At 37.4% G+C, this 21,223-nt stretch overlaps 2 protein-coding genes across 2 annotated transcripts in view; one reads left to right on the top strand and one right to left on the bottom strand.

Annotated features, from left to right (window-relative positions):
• Positions 1-7,311, top strand: part of SELENOP (selenoprotein P) — a 39,541-nt gene extending 32,230 nt beyond the window's left edge. Inside the window, 4 exon segments of the mRNA XM_060091667.1 lie at positions 1,325-1,540; positions 2,276-2,488; positions 4,116-4,233; positions 5,904-7,311. Coding sequence (XP_059947650.1) covers positions 1,325-1,540; positions 2,276-2,488; positions 4,116-4,233; positions 5,904-6,491 — 1,135 coding nt within the window. The 3' untranslated portion in view covers positions 6,492-7,311.
• A 116-nt stretch (positions 7,312-7,427) lies between these two features.
• CCDC152 (coiled-coil domain containing 152) overlaps positions 7,428-21,223 on the bottom strand; it is a 31,516-nt gene continuing 17,720 nt past the window's right edge. Inside the window, exons 3-7 of the mRNA XM_060091666.1 lie at positions 19,015-19,079; positions 15,612-15,714; positions 10,378-10,505; positions 8,174-8,257; positions 7,428-7,577 (exon numbers count right to left, since the gene is read on the bottom strand). Coding sequence (XP_059947649.1) covers positions 7,428-7,577; positions 8,174-8,257; positions 10,378-10,505; positions 15,612-15,714; positions 19,015-19,079 — 530 coding nt within the window. The remainder of the gene's footprint in view (positions 7,578-8,173; positions 8,258-10,377; positions 10,506-15,611; positions 15,715-19,014; positions 19,080-21,223) is intronic.

The raw sequence follows: 21,223 nt of genomic DNA, 5'->3' as shown, positions 1-21,223 counted from the left end.
CCTTTAGTTAGGCTCTTATCAAGATATTCTCTATAGCTAGGAATTTTTGGTGTCAAATAACGTGAAAGATAAGCAGGTTTTTTAAAGTTCTATCTATAGCTACCAGTGCATTAGAGCCCAAACCAATCTGATTTTAGCCTTTCTACTCCCCTCTTAACCCTGGGCTCACTCTAGGTAACTTACCGTTAGCTGCCCACCCTCCCCACTGCCCAAGTACTTTTACTTTTTTAATCCCAGATCAGTACCTGAAAATGTGCCAACTTCCTAGTTCTGGAATTTTGTCCTAATCTCTCTTCCTCAGACTCTTATATCAAAATGAGCCTGATTACTTTATCTGATTCACTTAGTGTGTCTTAATAAAAATTAAATCATGTTTGCATAAATGTGTGGATTTTTCTTTCTCTGCTCATCTCTGCTCTTTTTTCCACCACCTGTCTACAAATCATGTGTTTTATTTGTACCTCTCTGCAGAGAGCACTAGCCCTTGTTTTGGGAATATTTCTTGTCATGTATTTAATACTTGTACATTTCTTGTCTGAGTATTTCCTACTCAGAGGGGTCATCTTTTTTACCCAAGAATGTGCCATCTAGTCACAGGAACTTCCTGAATGCAGTGGTAGCCAATAAGTAGACTAATCGAGTGTAGATTCCAGTGAATCTTAAATGGTACAGGGGCCAGTGACTTGTAGTATTTCTTCCTGGTCTGGTGCTTTTTCATTGGTTGGTGTTTGTCTTGGATGTGATAGCAACATGTTGGCAGGCAGTAACATCTGAATCTCTTCACGTTGGTAGACTGCCCTCACTGCCACCTTCTTTCTTCCTGGGTTCTCCTTCCATGCTGTCTTTTCATTTCTGTGGAGAATCCCCTACTTACCCTTTCCTTTCTTAGATTGGTAGAGGATAGAGAGAAGCAGGCAGAACTTGGTGTGTCTCAAATAAAAATCAAATCATGTTTGCAGAATGTTACTTGGTTGTAGAGGCCACATTCTCAAAATTTCCCTAGACATGTATTTTCTCCTAGACATATATCTTCTACTAGAGAAGTACTTGGCTGCCTGTTCAGGCAGATCTCCATTGCATGCTTACTAAAGTATCTTGCTAAGCCAGATAGTTAAGAGGTCCTTTGACAGCTTCCCTGACTCTGGCTGATCTTTTCCCCTTTACAGGGAGATTTGGGGCTAAGAGGCCCAACACAGTGAGTCCAACAACATGGTGACAGAATCCACTGGCTAGATATTTGTACAAAGTAGAATTGTACCTGCTGGGTTTATAGAAATTCCTTGTTATGACTGTGAAGATGACAGAAAGGTTTTCTCTTTTACAGGACAGCCCCAGCAATGTGGAAAGGCCTGGGGCTGGCCCTGGCTCTTTGTCTCCTCCCCACAGGAGGAACAGAGGGCCAGGGGCAAAGCTCCTTTTGTAAGCAACCTCCAGCCTGGAGCATAAAGGATCAAGACCCCATGCTGAACTCCTATGGTTCAGTGACGGTGGTTGCTCTTCTTCAAGCCAGCTGATACCTGTGCATACTGCAGGCATCTAGGTAAGGTAGTCTTTCTGTGGTCTAGCATTTCTTAAGGGGATAGCTATTAAATACATACATACATAAAATAAAATAAAAAAGATATTTTTATTAAATTGCATTTTTGAAAAACTATAAAAGTTTGCCTAGAACATGTTAGAGGAAAGACAACTAGGAGGGTGTTTACAGTTGTTTTCCTGGGGCTATGGAAGCTTTTTCTTCTTTTTGTGTACCTGTATTTTATAGTACCCTACTAAATATGTATTACTTGTGTAATGAAAATGTTCAAAATTGTACTGTTGGAAATGGATTAGCTGTTTCAATATAGGAAGCAGAGACGAGAGCTTTGCTAGAGTAGAATGAACACTAGACTTGCCACCAAAGGTCTTGAGTCACTTAACAAATTTATAAATATATATTTGTTGGGTTATTTGCCAAATATTTATTGGGTACAATTCTCTGTAACTGCGAGATGGATTAAAAATATACACTTCATAAGATTAATTTGAGGACTAAATGAGCTGATGTTTGTGCAAGCGCTTGGCATCTTGTTTTAACTGAGCATAAGTGCTCAATAGATAATTAGAAAAACAAAAGTTTTAGTCTTTTAAAACAATGCAAAAAAGAGGTATGAGTTAAGTAAAAAATAACAGAAGAGTTTCATTTAGGAAAATAGAGTGAGGAAAAAGGGAGAAGTCACTAAAATAAAATTAAATGAAATTATTCCTTTTTTTGTATTTTTTCCAAATATTTTAGATTGGAAAACCTGCGAGTAAAACTGGAGAAAGAAGGATATTCGAACATCTCTTATGTTGTTGTTAATCATCAAGGAATCTCTTCTCGATTAAAATATGTGCATCTTAAAAATAAGGTTTCAGAGCATATTCCTGTTTACCAACAAGAAGAAAACCAAACAGATGTCTGGACTCTCTTAAATGGAACGAAAGATGACTTCCTCATATATGACAGGTGTGTACGCACATGTATACATATATGCATACACACCCACCCCCCAAATTAAAAGATATCTGCTTTGTATTTAATTTAATAAGTAATTTAAAATAACACATCTGCTTTTATTACCAAATACTCAGTTTCAAAGTGAGCCCGTTCAAATGTTTGGTTTTAGTATTTTTGAAATGACTTCTTTTCACACAAGGGAATTCACCACTCCAGTAGGGAAATAAAGAAAATTGACTATACTTTTTTCCCCTGTAAACTAGCATTCTGATTAAATAAAAAGAAGGATCAATTCGTACCTCACATACAGTTCTAACTTAAAAATTTTGCAGATGAATAACCATACTTTGCAGGCCACTTGCTTATCTCTAATCTAATTACTAAATTTTAAGTTTACATGCCTGCATTTCTGAACTATAAAATATGTTAATTATTTAGGTATAATCGGCATGAATCTGCTTTTGATTCCATGAATGAGTAAAACGTTTGTATTTTCAAGGAACCTCAACGCATACATTATTTGATATCACTGGGACTTCCTTGGTGGTGCAGTGGTTAAGAATCCGCCTGCCAGTGCAGGGGACATGGGTTCGAGCCCTGGTCCGGGAAGATCCCACATGCCGTGGAGCAACTAAGCCCGCGTGCCACAACTACTGAGCCTGCGCTCTAGAGCCCACAACCCACAACTACTGAGCCTGCGTGCCTTGAGCCTGTGCTCTGCAACAAGAGAAACCACTGCAATGAGAAGCCTGAGCACCACAAGGAAGAGTAGCCCTCACTGGTCGCAACTAGAGAAAGCCCGTGCTCAGCAACAAAGACCCAATACAGCCCAGAAATACATAAATAAATAAATAAATTTGACATCACCAACATTTCTAGTTGGTGCTGGATTTTTTTTTTTTTTTTTGGCTCTTCAGGAATGGTAAGCCAGACTCTGCCAAGGCCTAAGACCTACTTGGTCTTACTCTAAATATTTTTAATATTACATGTCATTCTTTTAGGATTGCAAACTTCTTATTCTGTTGCAAATTGTAACCCTTTGATAGTCATATAAAATTGTATATACAGGGTAAAATAGGGGTAAGAAGGACATTTCAACTCCACTATTTCTGAAAATGCCAAGTGTTGTATTTCCATTTCTTTCACTCTACTGAAATTTTTGTTGCATCAGATATTTTTTTAAATCAGTGGGCTACTGGCCAAGACTTGAGGATCTTTTTGTTATGCTGTGAATTCTTATTGTGTGGAATTTGTGCTGCTTTAGCAGTTATGAAAGGCTCGTGTGATTTGCAGAGCCCAGTTTATGATGTCAGTGGTTTGAGCATTGATAGAATTTACAAGTCAATTACAAAATTGTATTTGACCAAGTCACAATAACTAGACTGCATAGTTTTGACATTATTTGTTGTGACATATCGATTTCACATTTCAAAATCAGACTCACTATAGTCTTGTCATGACCTGACCTGGTATGCAGTGCCAGGGAGGTCGTTTGAGACCCCATTCAAGGAAATTTACTGAAGTTATGAAAAGGTCTTAGTTATAAGATCATTGAACCTACAATACCTATCCCAGATGGTGCATGAGTAGGATCATGATACAGAAAATATTGTAATGACTTTGTTATTTTTTTCAGATGTGGCCGCCTTGTATATCATCTTGGTTTGCCTTATTCCTTCCTAACTTTCTCATATGTAGAAGACTCCATTAAGACTGTTTACTGTGAAAGTAAATGTGGAAACTGCTCTCTCAAGGTATTTTTCTCAATTATTTTTACTTGGAGAAAAGAGGAAATCTTTCAAGAACTATTTAAATAAGTTAGTGTTTCATGACTAATTAGCTAGTCAATGTTTCTGTTGGTGTACTAAAAATAAACTACAACAGTAATTTTTATTAATATAATTACATATGCTTCCTTTTATATAACATATACTTTAAAACATCTTTTCAAGATCCGTATTGCTGCTTTTATCTAGAAGTTTAGAAAACAAAAAATCAACATAGATTACATATTTCTATTACCACTGAATGATATTGTATGAATATAAGTGCTTAAAGAATTCAGTCAACATAAAATACATTATTGCAATATTCTGAATGTGCTCATATAAGAGCATAGTGATAGCAAGGATTATCCATGGCATTACCTGAAGTGGAATTGGGGCCCAGATAACTACTTAATTTACCAAGAATGTAAAACTGTCAGCTTTTCTGTGAAGCCCTTACACAGTGCACTTGGAATTACTGCATTTATTTCACAATGGAATAACTTTTTTACTCATTACTGATATTTCTCTCTTAACAACCATGAGAATATTTATTCCTTGTCATGAGAGACACTATATTTACAAGTGGTTTATAAAAAAGATACTCAAGGAATTGATTTTAACTTATATTAACTAAACTTCTTTTCCTCTCAAATTGAGAAGGAAAATCATTCCAAACAGTGTTTCCTTGACAGAGCAAGTGGGCAAAATTCGAACTCAGGTTTAAAAAATAATTTTGAATTTTTATTTCTAAAATAAAGGAAGCTCTGCTTCCTTTATATTTTTCCCAACTCTAAAGAAAGCCATTCAGATTTTAATGAATCACTTAAGTTGTTAAGAAGCTCAACAGTTTAATTACTCTAGTTATGTCATTTTTCACATTTTAATCTTCATAATAATACCGTGAGGGTTATTTTACTGCTTTTACAGATGAGGAGACTGAAGTAATGCAAATAAAGTATTAACTCAATGTCTAACTTATACTAAGTGCTTAATGAATGTTAGCAATATTGATTCCTCATATTTTGGGACTTTTTTTCAGTATTTTGCATTTTCACAAATGCCTAATAGTTGTAAATATACCTAGGTATGTTGAAACAAAGGTAGAAACAATTCTCATAACATGTGTAAAGTTTACAAACATCTGTAAATAGAAATAATATATTGTATTATCTGATATGTCAAATCAAATTGGAGTTTTTCTATTTCATTGCATCCTAGATGCCACCAATTATATGACACATTATTTATGTGTTATTAAAAACTGCTGTCAGAGTAGGATACAATACTATAACGCTATCAATAGTAGGATGCATTCCAATTTAAAGATATTAAAATGTGAAAAAAATACATTGTACAATCAATGAAATATAGTAATTGGTTTTTTGGAACCAATACATATATCAAATTGTTTATGTTTTTAATTAAACACTATTAAGTTCTCAAAAGTAATTCAGAAACAACCAAACAATGTACCATTTATTAGTTGTATGCTAAAATCCAGTGGAATTTATAAGTTTTCAAAACCTTCAAAATACCAAATCATATCACTTAGTGAGTGTTTGAATTTCATATATGTTACCTTTACAAATCATTTTTTCATGCATTCCTGCTAAATCTATAAATTTGTTGGTAAGTGATTTATAAATTTATTCCAGACACTGGAAGATGAAGGCTTCTGTAAGAATGTATCTTCGGCTACTGAGGAAAAAACAACCGAGGCTCCACAGCCTCATCACCATCACCATCATCATCACCATCTTGAGAACGGTCATCTTTCAGAGTATCCAAAACCAGAAGCACCAGATAACCCTGAGCATCCCCCTCCTTCAGGTCTTCATCACCACCATAGGCACAGGGGTCACCAAAGACAGGGTCACTCAGAGAACTGAGATACATTACAACTTTCTGTTCCACAAAAGAAGCTCTGACGAAGTGGATGCATAAATCAGTTACTCTGAAAATTTCCCAAAGATTCAGAATCAGCTCTGAGTAGCTGATGATGACACTGCCGACATCTGATATTTGAAAAAACAGGGTCTGCAGTCACCTGACAGTGTAAAGAAAACCTCCCCTCTTTATGTAGCTGACAGGGCCTTCTGGCAGAGGAGCACGTCACTGAATCTTGACAGTGACGTTTGCCTCCAGCTGCCTGCTGGGCAAGTCAGCAGCTCAACCCTACAGAAGCCAGCACCAAATGAAGCTGAAAAAAGAAGGCAGAAATGTGAAAATGACCTTCAAATTAAATATTTAAAATCGGATATACTGCCTAAGTCAGTCTAGACAATTACATTTCCAGCATTTTTATAAGCTACCTAATTAATAGTGATCCAAAAATAGGAATTGGATTTGTGTAAACATGGAGAAATTGGCTTCCACATTTTAAAATTTAAGTCAAAAACTTTTTACCCCCAACCATATTTTTATTACAGGGCAACTGAAAGGTGGTTGCAGCATTTGGTTAATATGTTTTTCTTTTTCTTTCTCCAGCATTCTACTTGCATTAATGAGAACAGAAACATAAACTATGACCTAGGGGTTTCTGTCTGATAGTCGGCAACTTAGAATGGAGGAAGAACAACAGAGACATGTTTTCCATTTTTTTCTTTACTTATTTCTCAAACAATATTATCTTTGTCTTTTTAATCTTACGTTTTTAACAAATTAAACCTTTAAAGAAAGAAGTATTTCTGTCTTCTCAGATCCAGAAATACTCATACATGAATATTTTGCTATGATTACATTTTAGATATCCATTTAGACTCATATCTTGATTTTTACTATCACATATGAATGAAGTCTTTATATCTTGCTTTCTTTGTCTAGCATTGTATCATACTCTTTAAAATTTAAGATTGCCAGTCTTGAAAGATAGATGGGAAACGATAAAAGAATGTTGTCTATCTCTTGATTGCTTAGAAAGTATTTCCATAGTCAATGATGGTTCAATAGGTAAACTAAGTCCTATAAACCTGAACTTTTTTATGGTTAATACTATTAAGCAAAAATGCAGAACACGATTGGCAAAAGTGTGCATATGTTTAAATAAACTCAATGAAGTTTAAAGCTGTCTTTTTGTTTTCATTGTAATTACTTAGGTAGTATGTTATATTGACAATAGAAGTGAATTTTCAATTGCTTTTAAAGAAATTAAATAGCAACTAATGAATTTACTTCCATACTCAAAACCGTCTACGCTTAAAATAAGAATCTTTGCCAGCAAGTTTAAATTGAGAATCTTTGCTAACAGAGAGGCGTTGCTCTAAATCGTGAATGGTATTACGAAGAACTGCAATCTCCTTGTTTTTTTCTTCTTGAAGATGCTGAAGCTTCTAAATAGAGCAGAAAAATTTTGTTATTGCAGTTCATAAATAATAAGATTAAGTACAAGGAACAACAAAACAACAGCAAAAACTATGCTTCTGGTTTAAGTAGAAGCAGGTATTTAAAAAGATACCATATTTTGAAAGGTCTATAATTTTGCTTTTGTGGGATTTAATGGGGTAAAACTGGTACAAGGATACAAAAACACACATTAGCACCATTTGTTTTAGTTTGTTCCCTTCTCCCTATATAGCTTGAAATTATAAACCATAAATAAAGGAGTTGAACAAGAAGTAATCTGCTATCTGAGTACCTAAATAACTTCAGAATAGTAAGTCAGTCTTAGTTCAAAGTACATTATAGAATTCCTTAGATGGTCCAAAGAGTCAGAGGACTTCTCTAATGTTTTAATTTACTACTAAGATTTACTAGTTTAAATTGAAAGAGACTTATAAAGATTATTAAAAATCTAATATCTTTCTGATTGTGTGATATATTTTAAGGAAAACTGTTAAGTATGTTGTTAGTAAACATAACCTTTATGGAAACACACTAAGAGAATTAATTTTTTTAAGCAACAGCTGTGGAAGAAAAACTCACATACCCTTCTGTAGATACTGTGTGGCGAAACAGTAGAATCTGGATATGATTTTGATTTAGTTTGAACTCTTGCTAGTTTGGCATCAAACTGAATCAAGTTTAAAAAGAAAGTTGAGAACATTCTAGTTAAACAATTAGAAACAAATGTTTCTATAAATATAAGTATAATCCATTGTATCCTTAGACATATAATCTGTAATTCAAGTGTATTCACTGTATAACAGAAGATAGAAAAGTCTTTAAGAAAGAACAAGGGGGGCTTCCCTGGTGGCGCAGTGGTTGAGAATCTGCCTGCTAATGCAGGGGACACAGGTTTGAGCCCTGGGCTGGGAGGATCCCACATGCCGCGGAGCAACTAGGCCCGTGAGCCACAACGACTGAGCCTGCGCGTCTGGAGCCTGTGCTCCACAACAAGAGAGGCCGCGATAGTGAGAGGCCCGCGCGCTGCGATGAAGAGTGGCCCCCGCTTGCCACAACTAGAGAAAGCCCTAGCACAGAAGCGAAGACCCAACACAGCAAAAATAAATAAATAAATAAATAAATAAATATTAAAAAAAACATCTTTATAAAAAAAAAAAAAAAGAAAGAACAAGGAATACCCAAAGAAGATTAACTCTGGCTGCATTTTAAAATTACCTGGGGAGATTTTTTTAAAGAACCAAATACCTGGACACTACCTTAGAAATTCTGGGGTGGGGTCAGCAATATTTTTTTCTCAAGACATCAGTTGATTCTATCATGGAGGATTAAGAATCTAGTTAATTAGGGTTGAGAATCTAGTTAACTTAAAGATAGGTAAAAATATTTTCATGTTACTATGAGTGTTCTTTGTAAAGAGTATGTAGTATAATCAACAGTCATGGGAGAAAAACATATACCCTTCTGCAGAAACTTTTAAGCTAAATAGTAGAATTTGGATATGATTTTATTGATTTAGTTTGAACTCTTGCTGGTTTGGCATTAAAGTGAATTGGGTTAAAAAAATTCTCATGGGCCGTTGTTACAGTCATATTTTTTGCAAAATCTTCCATTATAATTTTTCCTTCAGGTTGAATTTAATGTAGCCTCACTGTGAACTAAGAATAAACTCTGTGAGATTGTGTTCTGGTTTGGGGAGAGAAATGGATAGTTATAATGAAGATAAATAGCAGAGTTCTGTATATCAAACAACAAACTTGGGCTAGGCCAGTGACAGGGCCAGGATGGCAAACAAAATGCACATTCCCAATCAGTGGATTAGAAGTTGATGGCCAATCTTGAAACACAGTCTATTGTATCTCAGTTGGCCATCCATCCCTCACTGTGGTTTGTGGGTACACTTGACCAGAAGGCAGGAACAGCATCAAAGAGCCTCAAAAGTCAACATCAGTCCCCTTTTGCTCAATAATTATAGAATCTTCAACACTGTATCTCACCAAGCACCTCAGGATACCAAACTTTAAAGAACATGAAAATTAGGTTATCTTAACTAAGTAGGTGAATTCTAACAATGTAAGGTAAAGTGGGAGTCAAGCTGAGGGAAGAATGATGGAAAGGGAGATTAGAAGGATCTAGACAAAAATGTAAAGGGCAAATATATTGTCAAAATATCAATGTCTTTGAGATTCTGACATCTGATTAAACAACCAACTGAGAAGGCTTTTGACCCAAGAACCGGAACCTCAGCCTTTGAGATGCCCTATTTAAAGTCCCTTTTAAAAAATCTGGTTTGTCTGCCTCTATATTTCTACATATTTATTGGGAACAAATTAGTCTCTTTTTATTTTAAATAAAGAAAAAGAAATTTCCAGTTAGTTCACCAGGGTTCCACAATTTCTGCTGAGGAGAGAGTAATGTTAAGGATTAGAAACACTCTTCCCACAGCTGGAATGGTAGTCCTAAAAAGTCTGCATAGACTCAGCTGTAAAATGCAGGTAATAGGAGTTATCTGTCTCTGCTGTCAGAGGAAAATACCCTCTGGAAACCAGGACCTTTTGAATGACTGAAGAGTCCCACCTTGAGGCCAAGTGCTGAAAGGCAGTGTAGCTAACAGTTGTACTGCACAAGGTTTAAGCATTGCATGTGATAGATGAAGAATGAGCATGTGTGAAGCCCTCTCACAGGGTTGTTTCTAATCCTGAAATTTATCTCACTCTGATGACAAATAACCAAAGTATGGCCTAGACTAAGGGGTGCATCCTCAAATCTAGCAGAGCCTTAAATACTTACCTCTAGCTGTAGTTTGATTATTTCACTTTGTTTTTCCTTTTCTTGAGTTCTTAACTTTGCATTTAACTCTGAAATTTCCACCTCCTTTTTCTCTATCAGTTCTTTATTCTTTTCTTCACTTAATTCAACTGCATAAAAACATAAATTCATCTTAACATTTCAAAAATCTTAAAAGATTTTTTTTGAATTTTAAACAATCTACAAGAAAGTGGAATTTATTAATAAAAACATGTATTTTAGAAACTGTACATGCAGGGTAGCTTTTATATATATATATATATATATATATATATTTTTTTTTTTTTTTTTTTTTTGCGGTATGCGGGCCTCCCACTGCTGTGGCCTCTCCCGTTGCGGAGCACAGGCTCCGGACGCGCAGGCCCAGCGGCCATGGCTCACGGGCCCAGCCGCTCCGCGGCATGTGGGATCTCCCCGGATCGGGGTGGATCAGGGCATGAACCCGTGTCCGCTGCATCAGCAGGTGGACTCTCAACCACTGCACCACCAGGGAAGCCCGCTTTTATAGATTTTTAACAAGCTCCTGAAAAATGCTTGCGACGCAAAGGTTGCCCATTGAATGCTTTTGAATGAATAAACTAATTTGTACTCAAATATCTAGAGAATAATATTCTGTAAATGCCTAGAGAATAAATAGGAGATTTAATGGTTAAAGAGGGACAAAAATCCTGGGTTCCTAGTTATAGAAGGCCTCAAATTACAGGATGACTCTAGAACTACATCAGCTTTTTCTGGCTCCCTTACCATTTCCCTTCATAAGCATTTTGTCCAATAAATTTCTTTGACTTTCTACTCCCATCTTGTCGGCTCCTTGGAGGACCTGAGCTAGCACAAGAAAACAGGTACGATGGGGCACTTACTGCTTTGTAAGAAATGAGGAAGCCATCATTAGTGGTATATGGAGTACTGGTAGTTCCTAGTACACAACGGGGGTCTGATTGCTGAAGCTTTTACCGGAAGTAATCTGGGGGAAATGTCCTGGTGGAGGTGAATGCCTTGCAGGTGTAATTGTTCAGGCATTTGAAAGATAGAGGGAAACGATGCCCACAAAGACAGTAGAGTTGGAGAGTTACTGCTAAATTAAATTGACATCCTACTGAGGGATAATGAGAAACAGCTGTTAACAAGAATTTAAAGATTTAAAGAATAGGTGTGGCTAATTATTAGAGAAATGCAAATCATAACTACAATGAGGTATCACCTCACACTGGTTAGAATGAGCATCATCAGAAAATCTACAAACAACAAATGCTGGAGAGGGTGTGGAGAAAAGGGAACCCTCTTGCACTGTTGGTGGGAATGTAAATTGATACAGCCACTATGGAGAACAGTATGGAGGTTCCTTAAAAAATGAAAAGAAGAATTACCATATGACCCAGGAATCGCACTACTGGGCATATACCCAGAGAAAACCATAATTCAAAAAGACACATGCGGGCTTCCCTGGTGGCGCAGTGGTTGAGAGTCCGCCTGCCGATGCAGGGGACACGGGTTCGTGCCCCGGTCTCGGAAGATCCCACATGCCGCGGAGCGGCTTGGCCCATGAGCCATGACCATTGAGCCTGCGTGTCCGGAGCCTGTGCTCCGCAACGGGAGAGGCCACAACAGTGAGAGGCCCACATACCGCAAAAAAAAAAAAAAAAAAAAAGACACATGCACCCCAGTGCTCATTGCAGCACTACTTACAATAGCCAGGTCATGGAAACAACCTAAATGCCCACTGACAGACGAATGGATAAAGAAGATATGGTACATATATACAATGGTATATTACTCAGCCATAAAAAGGAATGAAATTGGGGCATTTGCAGAGATGTGGATGGACCTAGAGACTGTCATACAGAGTGAAGTAAGTCAGAAAGAGAAAAACAAATGTCGTATACTAATGCATATATGTGGAATCTAGAAAAATGGTACAAATGAATGGGTTTGTAAGGCAGAAATAGAGACACATATGTAGAGAACAAACGTATGGACACCAAGGGTGGGGGGGGATGGTGGTGGTGGGATGAATTGGGAGATTGGGATTGACATATATACACTAATATGTATAAAATAGGTCACTAATAAGAACCTGCTGTATAAAAAAAATTAAGTTCAAAAAAGAAAAAAAAAGAAAAGGAAAACAAAACAAAAAGAATAGGTGTGAGAGCCAGAGGGACTCTTTGGTAGCTTACAAACAGGCTCTCACCAACTCTAGTGGAAGAGCAGGTAGAGCTGAGCAACAGAAAATCTAATCATTAAAGTTGCAGAACTCCAGAGATGTTGAAATGTTCAGCCAAAACAGGTCTGCTATGCTAAATTAGGGTCCTAGTTGGGAACACCTAAGATCCTGAAAAATAGGACAGGAACATCTGGATAAACACCTGTGAGGATGCTGGCTGTGACAACTCCCCTAAATCCTTGGAAATTGCAGACCTACTTTTTCCTATTAAGAACTAGCACTAACCTAGCTGATGAAAGATGCTGCAGAAGCTCCTCTCAGAAGATGCCCTTCCCTCCTCTTTTGGCTGCTAGGCCAATAACTAGGGTTAAAGTGCAGTATAACCTGGTTGGGGGAGTGCTGGGGCTGATAAGGGGGGAAAGTGATTATACCCCAGAGAGCGGCAAGAATTAGCTAGGTTGTATTGGAAAGAGCCATGTGAATACCCTTGAGAATGCACTTTGAGGGTGCTGGATAGAAGAAGACTAAAAGTAAGACTAGGTAAGCAAGAATTCATTGACTTGAAGATACTTTTTAGGAACAGGGGACATAATACCCTAGCAAGGACCTAGGATATGGGACAAACTCTGGTAGAGCAGCCTTAGACCTCTAGAGAAAGCACTGGCTAAAGCTGAGTGAAGTGGGAACACCTGAGATGCCTTGGCAGATAGTAGAGAAAGGCATAAGGAGGCTCTCAAAAGTTGGCGTGCTTGAGTGGATATGTTATGTGAGGCAAGATAACTCAGCAAAAGATCATGTTCCTTAGGAGGGCCCAGAAGACACACTATTAACCAAGACCACAAGGAATGTGCTGGTGAGAGAAAAACCAGCACCACCAAGATCAATGGTCGCTCTCATCTGCAAGCTCGGGCTGACAGAAGAGGTGGTTATAAAGTTGGGCTCATTAATACCTATGGGGATGGTGTCCCCCCTCCCCCACCAAGTTGTAGAAGCCAGATGATGGTGCTTAACTGCCAAAAACCAGGAGGCCACAATTATCATAATGAGCAGGAAGGTCAGAGAGCGGCCAAAGGGGCTTGATTTTCGAGAGTTGAAGAGTTAGTTAATAGATGAGCAGCCAAGCTGCTGAACACCTAGTACAAAAGAATCCAAATGGAGGAACAGGAGGCTGAGGGTACATGCCCCAGTTAAAAATTATTATCCTTTGCTCGGTTCCCCAATCTGAACCACGTTTTTGGTCTAGAACCTGCTGGCTGAAAAGACATGGTTAGGTCCCTAGGAGGAAGAACATTTCAACAATCCCTCTTCTAGGTTTCTCCTGAGGAAGAAACATCCACAAGAACCATGGAGAACCTGCTACCTGAACTCCTGTGGAGAAGTAGGTATGTGTAGTATAAGAAGGGGACAGTTGTGGCCATGAAAATGCATCTTTCAGATCTTCAACTTCAGGGAACATAATTGGCTCGTTGTCTTCATGACCGTGTTTATGCTGAGGTCATGATTCCCAAGAGCTGCTCCTAGCCAGTGACTGAACTTGGCAGGGACACTAAGGCAGACTTGTTCCTGAGAGTTGTAGAACTTGGTTGATGGGCAAATTTGGCCCAACTTTGCTGAAACTTTCTTGTAAGTGTGTCACAGACTAAGACTTCTCCTGCCCAACACACCTTCCTTTCTTCTCTTCTTCACAGAGGTTAAACCTATATCATAAACCCACAGCTAACCCCATCTCCCCCAGTTCCCTCCCTATCTACCCTCACAAATGTTTGCCTTAACAAACCTCTTGAATGTCTAATTCTGTCTAGGCATCTGCTTCTCAGAGAACCCAAAGAAACTGCAAAACTCTTTTCTAAAATGACTGTATAATTTTGTAGTCCCACTAGTAATGTATGAGGGTTCCAATAGCTCCACATCCTCACCAACACTTGGTATTGATAGTTTTATAGAATATTTTAGCAGTTCTAAAAGGTGCAATGTGGTATCTCATTGTGGTTTTAATTTGCATTTCCCTACTAACCAATTATGTTGAACGTGTTTTCATGTGCTTACTTTCCATCCGTATTTCTCTGGGGAAGTGTCCAAATATTTTGCCCATTTCCTTACTGGGTTGTTTGACTTCTTATTGAGTTATAAGAGTTCTTCATAGATTTTGGACATAAGTCCTTTATCAGCTATGCATTTGTAAGTATTATCTCCCTGTCTGTGGCCTGTCTTTTCATTTTCTTAACAGTGTTGAAGGACAGAAGTTAATAGTTTTGAAGAAGTTCAATTTAGAACTTTTTTCCTTTATTTTTTGTACTTTTTGTTTCTTTCTAAGAAATTGTGACTAACTCAGGGTCACAAAGGTTATCTTCTATGCTTTCTTCTACTTGTCTTATAGATGTAGGTTTACATTCAGACTTATAATCCATTTCAAGTTAATTTTTTTTTTTTGCGATACGCGGGCCTCTCACTGTTGTGGCCTCTCCCGTTCGGAGCACAGGCTCCAGATGTGCAGGCTCAGCGGCCATGGCTTACGGGCCTAGCTGCTCTGTGGCATATGGGATCTTCCCTGACAGGGGCACGAACCCGTGTCCCCTGCATCGGCAGGCAGACTCTCAACCACTGCGCCACCAGGGAAGCCCTTTTTCAAGTTAATTTTTGCATATGGTGTGCATCTAGGCTCATTAAGAAAGTTTTTAATACCTTTATGAAACCAGTTAACTCTCAACATAATTTCATGAGACTTTGCTGAAGGAAGAATATTTCATTAGTGAAATTATATTCAATATGCTGAGTATATAAATATCAAAGTTAACTATACATTTTATATTAATTTTACAATGATATTAACTATTTCACATTAAATAATGTTAAGTGCAAACTCCATGAGTCCAATTTCTAAATGTTATAATTTATATCACATAAATATATAGAAAGGAACAAAAACTAAATTCAAATGTGTCAAGGCAATGTTTATTCAGAATACTGGCAATTACTGAAAAAAAGTTTATATATCTGTGTAAATTGTTTTATGGTATCTTAGAATTCAGTAAATTAAAAATAAATAACTTACCTTTTTTCTGCATATCTTGATAAAGTTTTGTTATTTCTGCCTTATGTCCCTCCTCCTTGATTTTCATTTCACTCATAAGTTTGGCAATACTATTCTTATATTCCTAAAGATTAAAATATACATTCATCCTTCAATTTGAGTATGTGTAGACAACTTTTGATTAATTAGAAAGATGAAATTTTCAAAGTTTATATTAATTTTTTGGTATATAATCATATCTAGAGGGGAAAGATATTGTTCATTGTTTGAATGATCAGCTTTGAGAAGGACCAATTTCTGGTCCAAGTAGATAGAGACCATCTAGAGACAATGATTTTTTATCTTTGTCTCTGAATTCTCATCACTATATTCACAGCATATCATAGATGCTCAAAATACTTTGTTTAATTGTATGAATAAATGCCGTGACAGCATTAAAATATGTCAAAAAAGCGCCAAAGCTATATATCTATATATCTATATATCTATATCTATATATATATTTTTTGCGGTATGCGGGCCTCTCACTGTTGTGGCCTCTCCTGTTGCGGAGCACAGGCTCTGGACGCGCAGGCTCAGTGGCCATGGCTCACGGGCCCAGCCGCTCCGCGGCATGTAGGGATCCTCCCGGACCAGGGCATGAACCCATGTCCCCTGCATTGGCAGGCGGACTCTCAACCACTGCGCCACCAGGGAAGCCCCAAAGCTATATTTTAAAGCCAACTTTAGGCACTGTTTAATGGCCTGTGAGCTTACCCTAATGTAGGATGAATCCCTTTGAATGTTGGCTGAATTTCTGTTTCTGAAAATTATATAAACATTCCTAATTCCCAGAAGGAGGTTAAGCATTACCTATGGTAAGGGTTAGTTTTATGGGGAGACTAAAGAAGGATGAATTTGGGGTTTGAGAAGTGCTCAACAGCCTCCTGAGGTTAGTGTCTTAGGTTGTTGAAGCACAGAAGTGATTTATTATGCTAATATGGGGAGTGGCATTGAGAGAGGTGTTGAGAGAGAAATCCTCCAAAGACAAAATTTACAATTTTTCCAGAGGTATGTTTCCACATAGAGAAACCACTCACAGGCAGGAGAAAAGGAAAGCAGGGAGAATAAAAGTGAGGTGGTATAGTAAGAAAGAGACAACGATCAAGGCAAGAGGCCCAGAAAAATCTCTAAATACCATAAAAGCAGGGACTTTGTTTTTACTCACTGTTGTATTCCTAACTCCTAGTGTATATCCCTTGATACATATATTTTGAATGAATGAGAGTGCAAATAAGAATTAAGTCAGAGGTTCTTAGCCTAGACCCAGTGAATAGCTCCTCTAGATTATCAAAAATTCAAGAGGATATAGTCAGGAGTCCTACTTGGGCTACTTTTTTTGCCAGGCAACTTGCATGAATGGCTGAACATATCCAACCATTGCCTTTGATTAAAGCTGGGCAGGTGACTAAAGGGGTGAATCTCATAAACTGCTATCTTTCCTATGTTTGTATCTAGATTTCTAGATGGACAACTATAGAGTGCCTTTCATAAACTACTCCTGACTCAGATGGTTGCATTAAACAGTTGCTGCCCTGGGAAACCACAAGAGACAAATCTATGTATCTTTTCCCCATCGACTTTGCCACCTGAAATGTTGCCATTAATTTGGTAAGACCCAGGATTTTCACTGCAGCCTCGAGGCATAAGGCTATCCTAAATGTCTGGGCTGGGGCCAGGCTGTATCTCATTAGGTTCTTCTCCCCTAGTTTAGCCTGTGCCAGCCCCAAGGAGTCCAATCCTTTCTTCTTTTTAAGAGGACAAAGTTCCAACAAGCTATTCTTGGTTGCCTTCTTTTCATTTGCTTTCTGGGAACTTTAAATTCCAAGGGACAGCTTCTGGTTATATTTTTGTTCTTATAAAACTTAATAATTCTTAACATATTTCATAAATATGGCCGTTAAGTAACTCCTAAGTTTGTTTTTAGGGAGTGGTTCTCCATACGTTTTGGATGTGCCTGGAGGTTTTGTACTAGAGAACTTTTATTGGATTGAGGTAATCCTTTTTTTTTTTTTTTTTTTTTTTTTGCGGTACGCGGGCCTCTCACTGCTGTGGCCTCTCCCGTTGCGGAGCACAGGCTCTGGACGCGCAGGCGCAGCGGCCGTGGCCCACGGGACCAGCCGCTCCGCGGCATGTGGGATCCTCCCGGACCGGGGCACGAACCCGCGTCCCCTGCATCGGCAGGCGGACTCTCAACCACTGCGCCACCAGGGAAGCCCTGAGGTAATCTTTAGTTTGCTTTGGACAGCAATTAGTAAGTTCAGAATCTTGGATCACGGCCTTTTCTCTGTAATTCCCATCCCTCTGAAAATTCATAGTATTCTAGATAAAGCAGTATTCTATGACTTGACATTTTAAAAGAGAAAAGAGGCAAAAATTTTCCCCCTTTCGCTCTTTCACCCTGACTTCACATTTATTGTTGAATTCTAGAGGCAAGATATGAAAATGATGGAAAAATAAAGGAAACAGAGGAAAGGAAAAATAAAGGATGGGATATAATCCAGAGATATTTAAATTATTTCAAAATTGGTGATGAGAAGCTAAATTTTCCAGAGCACAGTCAGATGCTATTCATTACTCCTGAGTATTACCCAGAAGCCCTGGAAGGGTTACAGAATTAGCCTGTATTTCTTCAAAGGCTCCTCAAGTGAAGAACCAGATTGAAATAGAGATGATCCTTCAAGTTGAAGTTCTAAGCTGGATACAGATCCAAGTTGAGTTTTGGAAATCCTAGGTCTGCCAGAGTTTGACATATTGGCTCTCAGGAGATGAGAAAAAATTAGCATAATAAACTTCCCAAAGGGCAGAGGGGGGGGAACTTACATTTACTGAGGACATTTTATGTTCTAGGTACTGTGTTTTATGTTCTATAATTGCCATCATGGCACTGTTCTTATAGGAGAGAAGAAAACGTAGCAGAGGGTATGTTGGCCTTTGGGAGAAAATTAATTGGTGATCCACATAAAACTCTGTTTTCATTCAGATGGTACAATAAAATTGCAATAAATTACTCAAATCATAAATATTGAAGACTCACTCACTTTATTATAAAAAAGTTTTAAAGTGCTAATTGAGTATATTCTATAGTAAAAAGTCTATTAAAATAATTTTAAAATATATGGCAAAATTATTGCATCCCTTTTTGTTAGAAAGAAAAAGTAATGCAAGTGATATGTTAGTGCATTATAGTCTGTAAAAAGCCGAGTCCTCAAAACTTGTATTTTCTAAAAAAATTTTATTTATTAAAAATTCTGGCACTTCCATATATATTTACTCTAAAATTTTTGGCTGTCTTTATTAATGAAAAAAACTACTTTTTTTTTTCTAATTTGGGAAGACAATGCTCCACAGGGATCTGATTGAATATGAAGACACACAAACTCACCTGTTCATGAGTTTTTAACTTTTCTTTCATAAGATCAGCATTTCTTTTTAGCTGTTCATTTTCACCTGTGTAAAAAACATCAATGAATATCCTAATATATAGAACTTTTAAAGTAATATGGGAATATGTTTAACATTTCAAGTTTCCATTCATGTATGTATTCAACACATGCATACAGCATCAACTACACACTAGGCTCTGTGCATGACGCTGGGAATGTTGAAACAAAAAAAATTATTTCTCCTCAAAGAACTTACAGCCTAGTGGTGAGACAGATGTGTAAATAGTTATGATATGCTATGATAATTGCTCTGTAATGGCAGTGTGTCTGAAATATGGTGGGGAGCTGTGGAAGAAAAGCTTATGTCAGCTTGAAGTCAGGAAAGAATTTGTAGAAGAGGAACCACTTGAGCTGAGACTTAAATGATAAGTTGGAGGAATGTGTTCCAGATACAGAAAACTGCACAGAAGACTTTGGGCTTGAGTGAATATAGCACATTTGGGAAAATTACAGTTCAAATACAGTATTGTTGGAGTGTAAATTGTAAGGAGAATGTGTTAAATAGGTTGGAGATGTAGCCTAATAGGAGGTAGACATATTCTATATGAATAGCTTTGAATTTTATTTTATAAGTTACAGAATCATCAAAGAATTTTGAACAGTGAAGTGAAATGATTAGTTACATGTTAAAAAGATTATCTGGCAGTGCAGAGGGTGAATGGGGGTGGGGGTTGACCCCAGAGGAATGGATATCAGTAACAATAGATCAAGTAAGAAATAACAGGAGCCTAAATTAGGTCACTGGCAGTAGGAGACAAAAGGAAAATAAAGATAACTATTTAGATGATAGAATTAACAGGAGACTTAGTGACTGATTGGATAGCAGAGGCAAAAGAGAAAAGGGAACATTTGCCTTCTAGGTTTCTGATTTGAGTGGTTGAAAACTGTTCATTGGTTTGGGAAAAATTAAAAGGGGAAGATATTTAGGAGTGAAATGATGAATCTAGATCTTTACCACACCAAATTTGAAATGCTTGAGGTATCCAGGAGAATATTTCTCATAGGCTGAGAAACATTTAGAGGTGGCCAAAGGAAGACTATCCTATAAAGAAGACTAAGAAGAAGTGTCCAGAGATGCACGTGAGGGTGTTACTAAGAAAAGAGAGTTTAAGGGGGTTATAATCAATGGCGATAAATGCAGTAAAAAGATAAAATGAACGAACTTTGATTCTGAAAACTTTGGGAGATGTTCAATTGTTCTAAGTTGAAGACTAGGTGAAGGCAAGGAAATGGAGATAGTGAGTGCAGACTATTCCCTTGAGATTCGATTGTAAAAGGAAAGAGTGAGGGTAATTTGAGGGAATAAACCCAAAGTCAAGAAAACTTTGTCTTGTTTGTTGAAAAGATGGGAGAGATCTGAGTTGTTTAAGTGCTGAGAAGAATGGCCAATAGAAAGAGGGAAGTGAAAGAGAGAAAAGAAGAGACAACTGAAGATACAACATCCCAGAAGACAGAGGTGAAGAGAGATGAGAGTTAAACCCATGTGGAGAATTAAACTTTGGATAAGAAGAAGGATTTTCTTTTTTCTAAGCCAATGAGGAAGGAAGTAAGGATATGCCTGTGTATGAATACATTGGAGGAAGTGCAGTGGGAAGAAGGGGTGGTAGATGACAGGAAATGAGGTAGTTTATACCTGACAGCTTTCATTTTTTCTGTGATATAGAAAGTAAAGTAGGTTGAAAGAGAAAGAAACATTTAAAGTTGGGGGCTTAAAGGATGAAAATTTAAAAAGCTAAGATAAATTAAGGGTATAAGTGATACTGGGACTCAAAAATTAAAAGGAGTCTGCAGTGTATGATTTTTCACCAATAGCCTTCAGTAGCTGTAGCAATGCAAGTAAAACAGTGTATGGTTGGATTGATCTGTATTTGAGGATTAGTATAGTTTGTATTGCAGAATGGGTGAGGGAAACAAAACTACTGTCAAAAGAGAAGATGAGTGATATCCTAAGCTAGAAAGAAAGGGAGGTTTTAGTTTTCAACAACATTATTAAGAACCACAGTTGTATTTATATAATGCCTTTCCATGTAAAACTTAAATAAGAAAAATGAAATTAATTAAAATGTAGTTTTGCATCTTTAATTTGTCCTACTGTTTCACACCTATCATAACTGACATTTTTTGTATATAACCAAAATGTTTCTCTTG

Source organism: Mesoplodon densirostris, chromosome 3 (genome assembly GCF_025265405.1).
Source record: "Mesoplodon densirostris isolate mMesDen1 chromosome 3, mMesDen1 primary haplotype, whole genome shotgun sequence".
NCBI classification, from domain to species: Eukaryota; Metazoa; Chordata; class Mammalia; order Artiodactyla; family Ziphiidae; genus Mesoplodon; species Mesoplodon densirostris.
This window is presented reverse-complemented; position numbering and strand designations above follow the sequence as displayed.